Source organism: Petaurus breviceps, unplaced genomic scaffold (assembly GCF_028583685.1).
Source record: "Petaurus breviceps papuanus isolate PSGF00001 unplaced genomic scaffold, PetGlider_PUasm1.0 90925, whole genome shotgun sequence".
NCBI lineage: Eukaryota > Metazoa > Chordata > Mammalia > Diprotodontia > Petauridae > Petaurus > Petaurus breviceps.
Window position 1 is genome coordinate 27,329,512 of NW_027187380.1, and position 8,215 is coordinate 27,337,726.

The following is an 8,215-nucleotide window of genomic DNA, read 5'->3' on the forward strand; positions in this document are numbered from 1 at the left end:
CTCCTTAAAAAGTAAAATTGACGAAATGGATAAGGAGGTTCAAAAGCTACCTGGAGAAAATAGATCTTTTAAAGGAAAAATTGGCCAAATGGAAGGAGGTAAAAAAGATAACTGAAGAAAACAATTTATTAAATATTAGAATTGGACAAGTAGAAGCTAATGAGTCTATGAGGCATCAAGAATCAGTCAAACAAAATTTAAAGAATGAAAAAAATAGAAAAAAAATGTAAAATATGTCATTGGAAAAACAACTGACTTGGGAAATAGATCCAGCTGAGATAATTTAAGAATTATTGGTCTACTAGAAAGCCATGATGAAAAAAAGAGCCTGGACAGAAACCATCAAAGAAACCTGCCCCATCAGAAAAATCCACCATTCACCTCCTGAAAGGAATCCTAAATTGAAAACACCAAGGAATATTGTAGTCAAATTCCAGAATTATCAGGTCAAGGAGAAAATACTGCAAGCAGCCAGAAAGAAATAATTCAAATATCGCAGAACTATAGTCAGGATCACATAAGACCTTGCAGCTCCTACATTAAAAGACTGGAGGAATTGGAATATGATAGTACATAAGGCAAAGGAACGTGAACTACAACCAAGAATCAACTACCCAACAAAACTGAGCATAATCTTTCAAGCAAAGAGATTAATGTTCAATGAAATAAGGGACTTCCAGATTTTCCTGATGAAAAGGCCAGAGCTCAATGGAAAATTTTATCTTCAAATACAAGACTCAAGAGAGGCCTAAAAAGGTAAACAGAGGGGAAAAAAAGGGGAAAAAAACCCTTGTTATTCAATAAGAACAAACTATTTACATCCTATATAGGAAGATGATACTTGTTAATCTTGAGGATTGTTTATTTATTATGACATAAAAGGAAAATACATAGAGGGTGTGGGTATAAATTAACTGATATAATGATAAATAAAACTAAGGAGTGCAAAGGAATTGTAATGGGAGAAGGCAGTAAATTACATCACATGAAGAGGCACAAAAACATATTATAGGGGAGGGAAAAAAGGGAGGGTGATAAACATTGTTTGAGCTTCACTCTCATTGTTTTTTGTTAAGGATGGAAAAACATACACACTTAAGTATGGGAATCTAACTTGTCCTATAGGGAGCAGGAGGGGAAAGGGAAAGAAAAGGGAAGGGTGCTGATAGAAGGGAGGGAATACTGAGGGAGGTGATGGTCAAAATCAAAACTCCTTTGAAGAGGGAAAGGGGGAAGGGAGAAAAAAAGCATAAATGTGGAGGGGGATAGAATGGAGAGAAAGACACAGATAGTGATAACTGAATGTGAATGGGATGAATTCTTCCATAAAACAGAGGTGGATAGCAGAATGGATTAAAATTCATAATCCTACTATATGTTGTTTACAAGACATACATTTGAAAGAGGGGGATACACACAAGGTAAAGGCTGGAGGAGAATATGTTATGCTTCAGCTGAAATTAAAAAAGCAGGGGTAGCAATCCTAATCTCAGACAAACCAAAGGCAAAAATACATCGAATCAAAAGAGATAAGAAAGGAAAATATATCCTGCTAAAAGGCACTATAGACAACGAAGTAATATCATCACTAAACATATATGCACCAAGTGGTATAATCTAATAATCTAATCCTAAAGAATGAATGGGTCAAACACCAAATCACAGAAACAATTAATAACTTCATTCAAGAGAATGATGATGATGAGTCAACATACCAATACTTATGGGATGCAGTGAAGTAGTTTTTAGGGGAAGTTTTACATGAAGGCTTACATGAATAAAATAGAGAAAGAGGAGATCAAGGAATTGGGAGTGTAACTGAAAAAGCTAGAAAAAGAACAAATTTAAAATCCCCAATTAAATACTAAATTAGAAATAAAAAAAAACAAGAAAAGATTAATAAAATAGAAATTAAACTATTGAACTAGTAAATAAAACTGTCTATATATGAGGATATATGGGCATATGAATACATATGTGAATGTGTGTATTTATGTTTACAGGTATACATAGATAGAGGGCACAGGACCAATTTAATAGGAAGTGATGATACTTAAAAGGTGAAATTAAGAGGTGAGAGAGTAATATAATGAGAGGAGATGGGGAGAGAGAATGAGGCAAACTATCTCATATAGAAGAGGCAAGGGAAAATGGGTACAATGGAGGGGTAGAACAGGAAGGCATAAGGGAATGGGTCAACCTTATACTCATTGAATTTGGCTCAGGGAGGGAATGACATACACACTAAATAGGGTATCTCACCCTACAGGAGAATAGTGGGGAAGGGTATGAGAGGGGGAGTGATGGAAGGAAGAGCAGGCTTGGGGGGAAGGAATTTTTAGGTCTGCTTTGTGTGGCTCTGAGCATTCTCAGATTAGAAACTGCCTCTCTAAAAACCCTGTTAACCGTTTTTTTTTACTTTTTTTTCTTTTTCTTTGGTGAAGTAGGGTGATTAAGAAAGTGGGGAGGTAGCAAGTGAAAAAAAGAAAAGTGCAGTGTTTCAAAAGCACAGAAGAGAACGGAAACAGCCACTGTTTTGCCTCTGTGAGTGATAATCTGCAGTGAAGTTTCCCCATTCTGAAAAATCAAATCTAGAGTGGCCTCAGTATCTACTAGGCCTAGAGGTCACCTGACCTTATAGGAATCTGGGATTTAGAGCAATGGAGACCCTCCCCAGTGCCACCTCAGCACAAGATATGCCAAATAAGGATAAAACTGCCTTCCTGGCCTTGCATTGGACACCCACATGTTTCTGTGTCCTTTGTCTCCAAGATAGATTCCTGTGCTTAGGTTGAGGGCTGGCCTCCCTACCAATGCGAGTGAAGGCCAGCTGGGGGGAAGTTGAGTTTCTGCATTAGAAGGTTATATAATGATGGGCTTGCTTCTACCTGTTGCTCTCTCCCTGGCCCCCTGGCCGATGCCATTTGAGCGACAGGGGCAGAGGGCCCTTTCTCATGAGAAAGAATAAATAAACTTTTTTTCTACTTTCTTAAGCAGTCTCCAAACTCATTTACTGTGCTGTTGCACACACCTCTGTGTCCCCAGCCCTTTGCAGAGTTTGGCAAAAATAAGATCTTAATAAATTCTTGACATCAGTCCAGATGTAACGGACCTTTTGAGTACGGATGGGATATGTTTTTTCATTTTTTAAAAGGGATTAGATTAATAGCACACTGCTAGTGTTTTAGTCTTTACAAAGCGCTTTTCTCACATCAGTCCTATGACATTTTATATTTTAAAAGTTTCATATAGAGCACTGACTGTTATTTAGAGAAGTGAACCAAAAAAGGAGAGGAAGAATGGAGGGATGGGGTGCAGAGAAAAGGAAAATGTGAAAAAGGAGGAAGAAAGTAGCTTGGTGTAAGAGTTGGCTTGAAGCATTACTCTAGTCTTTCGTAATTACCGCCAATGGCCTCGGTTTCCCCTAGGCTACAGTCCCCATGCCCCAGCTTCCGCAACTCTTTCCATTCCGATACTCAGTAGGAAAAAAAAAAAAAGATTCAACAGCTGAGTCCGCCCAAGCCAGAGGGAAACATGGCTCTACTTCCGGCTCGTCTAGGCTGCTCTTCTCTACTCCTCCCGAGATCCCTTCTCTTCTCTCTGAAAACTCTCTTCTGAGTCAGATCTCTGTTCACCAGTCTTAGGACTGGTTTGAGGTCAAAATTTCACCCACCGCGTCTCCGAGTCACGTGGGTTCTTGGTGGAGGAGCCTTTGGAGGGGGCAGCTGGCCAGTTGTGGCTAAAGAAGTGGGGTGGTGGTAAGTGCCACAGAACTTCCCTGCTGTGCGAGGGAGGGCAGTGAGAGTTGTTTCTCGACTGTGGTGCAGGTGGATTAAAAAAGAATTTAGAGTGAATTAAGTGGAACTAGTCAGAAGAAGCAGCGGAGCAGGGAACTGACAGCCCATGAGTGGCGATGAAGAGTCGGTTTTTATACATCCAAGGACTTAACATCTTTCTTGCTGGACGCTACGCAGTCCCTGGCTGGAGGCGCTGAAGGCGACGGGTGTAGAAAGCGTTTCTCGTCCTCCTCGTTTCCCTTCTCACGGCGCCTAGCCAGGTTTGACCTCCCACCTCTTTGGTGGGTTCTCTTTGGGAGAATTTGCCCTCCTTCCTTTTCCCACAATGTGGAACAGTGACAGGGCGGCAGCAGCTCGGGACACATTTCGGCCGGAGGTGTCCAGCGCAGATAGAGACCTTGCTGTCACCCACCAGCTTCTTCCTTCTCCCTCCTCATCCTGTACCTCTGCCCAGCCGGTGGCACAGCTAGCCGTCCAAAGCCGGGAGAGTGACTCTAAGATCCAAGTGGTATGTTTTCTTTGTCCAGTGCTTTGTTTCTTGGGTTCAGATGAAGAAATGAAAGAGCCTGTTGTTTTTTTCTTTCTCTTTGGTTCGACAGTGGATCTCTTGCCTCCCATCACTTACCTAATTGACCTTTCCTGCTGCCTTGCTGTTGAGTCGTTTCATTTGTGTCCAACCCTTTGTGAACTCATTTGAGGTTTTGTTGGCAAAGATACTGGAGTGATTTGCCATTTCCTTTTCCAGCTCCTTTTCCAGGTGAGGAAACTGAGGCAAACAGGGTTAAATGACTTGTCCAAAGTCGCACAACTGATGTCTCGGGCCGGATATGAACTCTGGTTTTCTTTTCCCCGGTCACTCTATCCACTGCGGTACCTTTCCTGTCTGTTCTCTCCTGCCCTTTATTTCTAAACAAATATACTTTCCCTTAAGATGAAGAAGGTAATAAATAAATAAAGTTTAAGGATGGCTTTAGTGAATTAGAAGAACTAGTACTGATATATTTCTGAATGTAATGACATGTTTCTGAAAATATGCAGTAATAGTTAATATTTATGAGGCCATTACATATTATCTCATGTAGCCCTTAGCAGCCCTGTGAGGTAAGGTGCAGTGATCATCCTCATTTCACACATGTGGAACTGATACTCAGGGATACTGGTTGACTTTCTTATGAACTAGTGACAGGGGGGTTTGGACCCCATATCACTTGATTCCAAGTCCAGTCAGTGCTTTTTTTTCCTACCACATCAGCTAGCTTGTTGAATTATACTTACTAACTTGAAAAATGCCTGATTACATTGGTGCTGCTATTCCCTCTACCACAAATCACAACTTCTTTACATTTTAAGAGTTGCTGTGACTGTCACATTTATTACCCTGTGATCAACTCCAAATTTATAGCTGTCATATCTTCTGGGACTAAAAAAAAAAACTGGCACTAAAAGTCTTTCTGTATTGGTGGGACCTTACAGATTTGTAAAGCATAGCCCTTCCAGAAAAGATAGGGGCTTTTAAAAGTCAAATTGAGTAATTAGACTTGTAGGGTATTTGTGAGGATATTAGTGAGGATATTTAACACATATGTGCCATATTTTTAGCTGTCAGTTTAGCTTTGTCTCCTCTGAGATTGTAAAATGCTTGAGGGCAGGGAGGTTTTTCCTGGACTGCCAATCCTGTAACCTAGAACTATTTAATACTAGTGGTCAATGAATGTCCCACACTGCTTCTCCTTCCTGACCCCTGAATCCTTCCCTACCCCTAGCAGCGAATACTACCCTTGAAACTGAATTATCAGGAGAGCTAGGATCTAATGGCTGCCTTGTTCCTAAGATGAATCTGATCATTTTACATAACCTCTGTTTATTTAATTTTTATTATTTCTTATTTTTTTTTTTACATCTTCATTTCCAAATGTAGTCCTTGTCCGTCTTCTGCTCTGCCAGCCATTCTTTGTTGCATGGATTAAAAAAAAAAAAAGGACCCAACAAAACCAGCAACTGTCAGCTGTGTGACAATATATGTGATCTTCCAAGCCCATTCCTACCCACTGCTATAAAATAGTGAGGAAGGTACATTTTCTTAACTTTTTTCTGGTACCAAGTTTGATTATTACAATTTATAATCTATTTTAAAAAACATTGTACTGTTAATATGTGCCTGACTTCCTTCATAGGATTATTATCAGGATGACTTCAGTTCAGTTCAACGAACATCTATTTAGTATTTACTGTGTGCCAAGTTTGCCAGGAGCTATGCTAGATGTGAGGATAGGCAGACAAAAGGAAAACATTATCTGCCCCCAAAGAGCTTGTCTTCTAGACAGGGAGTGATACATCCATAAACAAATATATACAACATTAAAACAGGTGATTTTGGAGGTGGACAGTAATATCCAGGGGGAGATCAGGAAAGTCCTCTTGTGTTAACTTTGATTAACATTGAAGAATGTGCTAAGTGTTCTAGGGATACAAAGAAATGAAACGTTCTACCCTTAAGTAGCTTCTGTTCTAATGTACGTATCTAAATATATACGAAAGAACTTTCGGTGGGGTAGGGCATTAATATCTGGGGGTGATCAGCTAAGACTTTTGAGGTAGGAGGTGGCTGGCATTTGAGCTGAGCTTTGAAGAAAACTAGGAACTCTAGCAGGTAAAGATGAGGAAGAGTCTTACAAGCAACATGGTCAGCCTTTTTTTCCTTTGAGGCTTTTCTTGTAGATATTCTGCTGTTATTGTCTTCTTCTGAGTTTGTCTTGACCTCTGTCACCATAGTAGCTTTTTGTACCCAAGGGTTTTTTTTTCCTTGGGGGTGGGGGGGGGGGGGAGGGATGATGGTGGTGGCAGTGGTTTTGTTTATTTTTCTAGCCTCTTTCTTAATTTTGAACTTATGTTAGAGTTGGGCTCCCCTAGTGGGGTGGGGAGGAGGGTGTGTCACTGGCCCAAACTTCAGGCTCTTTTGCTGTGCTGTTTTCACTAGTTCTGCAGCATCTATAAGTTTTCTGTGCTTTTAAGGTCCTGTGATCTGGGGAGAGGTGTGGTCACTGCTCTCCTAGTCTGAGTTCTTGTCCTTACCCAGGTAGAGGCCCTTGCAATTGTAACTCTTCTCCATGGGACTGTGACAGTTTGCTCCCTTGCAACAGCAAATGTTCCTCTCGATCTTGGAACTGTGACCTGGAACTAAATAATAGGAAATGGTGTTATCAGACTATGCTAGATCCTTTGTCTAATGCACAGTTGTCTCTTGTAATCTCTTTCTGACTACTTGTCCAATCATCTTAGGATCTCTGAGTGGTTAGAGCTTCTGAAACTGCTGCTTCTGCTTTTGCTTTTGGAGCCTCCAAGGCTCCCAACTGCTATTTTCAATACATTGCACTGCCGGCCAGCCCCCACCCCAGTGTTATAGACCTCTCCTTCCAACTTCCTAAGTTGTCTTGGTCTGGGAAATTGTTTCACCCTGACCTTTTGTTGACTACGGCCCTCCAGTATTCAACTTGACTCATTATTTTAAAGTTTTTTGGTGGGAATGGTGGGAAAGTTAAGCCTCCGCTCTTCCATCAAGGGTATGAACCCCACTTTTGGATAATTTTTAATTTCATTAGTTTTTTGTGGGTTTGGGTTTTTTTGGGCCTGACTCATTATACTGCAGACTCACTTTTGAATTTACTGTTCACTAAAACTCTCGGGCCTTGTACATGTACATCTTATACTTATTTTTGTATTTATGAAGTTGATTTTTTTTATACTCAAGTGCAAGACTGATTCACATTTTTCTGTTTTGAGTTTCATCTTATTACATTTAACCTATCAAGATCTTTTTGAATCCCAATTCTTATTTAGTGCATTAGGTTATTCTTTATAGCTTTGTATCACATGCATATTGAATAAGCATACCATCTCTGCCTTTCTCCAAATCAGTGATTAAAAGTTAAACAGCATAGGATTGTGCACAGATCCTTGGTGTATTGAACTGGAGACTTCGTGAATTATTAACATTAAACCACCAACAACTCTTCTGAGCCTAGCCATCCAGCCAATACTTAGTACATTTGACTGTCACCCAATTCATAGGGTAATAGAATAAAATATTTTTTTAAAAGCTTTGCTAAAATCTAGGTAAACTATATTCACAGCTTTTCTCTAATGTACTACTTTAGTAATCCTGTCAAAAAAGGAAATGAGGTTAATATGGCATATTCTTTTATCTTAAAATTATTTTTATTCTGAACAAAAAACAAATGAAATGGATGTTTCCATAGACTTAATAGAATAGAAAAAGATTGTACATAAGTACACCTTGTAACCAATAGCTTTCAAAGTTGTCCTGTTTGTTTTTGCTTCTGTTCTTTACATTAAAAAAAGATGCCTCAATGACTTCCTTCCTTCCTTCCTTCCTTCCTTCCTTCCTTCCTTCCTTCCTT

General features: G+C 39.8%; 1 protein-coding gene across 7 annotated transcripts in view; it reads left to right on the forward strand.

Annotated features, from left to right (window-relative positions):
* Positions 1-3,554: 3,554 nt before the first annotated feature.
* The window catches only part of B3GNTL1 (UDP-GlcNAc:betaGal beta-1,3-N-acetylglucosaminyltransferase like 1), a 147,640-nt gene continuing 142,979 nt past the window's right edge, over positions 3,555-8,215 (forward strand). For 3 of the 7 annotated variants that reach the window (XR_011166154.1, XR_011166155.1, XM_069076624.1), the window contains exon 1: positions 3,566-4,305. Coding sequence is in view for 5 of the 7 variants with exons in the window: in XM_069076624.1 (XP_068932725.1) it covers positions 4,123-4,305 (183 nt within the window). In the remaining 2 variants the exon portion in view is untranslated. Of the gene's footprint in view, positions 4,306-8,215 lie in introns of all 7 variants that reach the window. The other 4 variants (XM_069076626.1, XM_069076628.1, XM_069076627.1 and 1 more) reach the window with 3 other exon arrangements.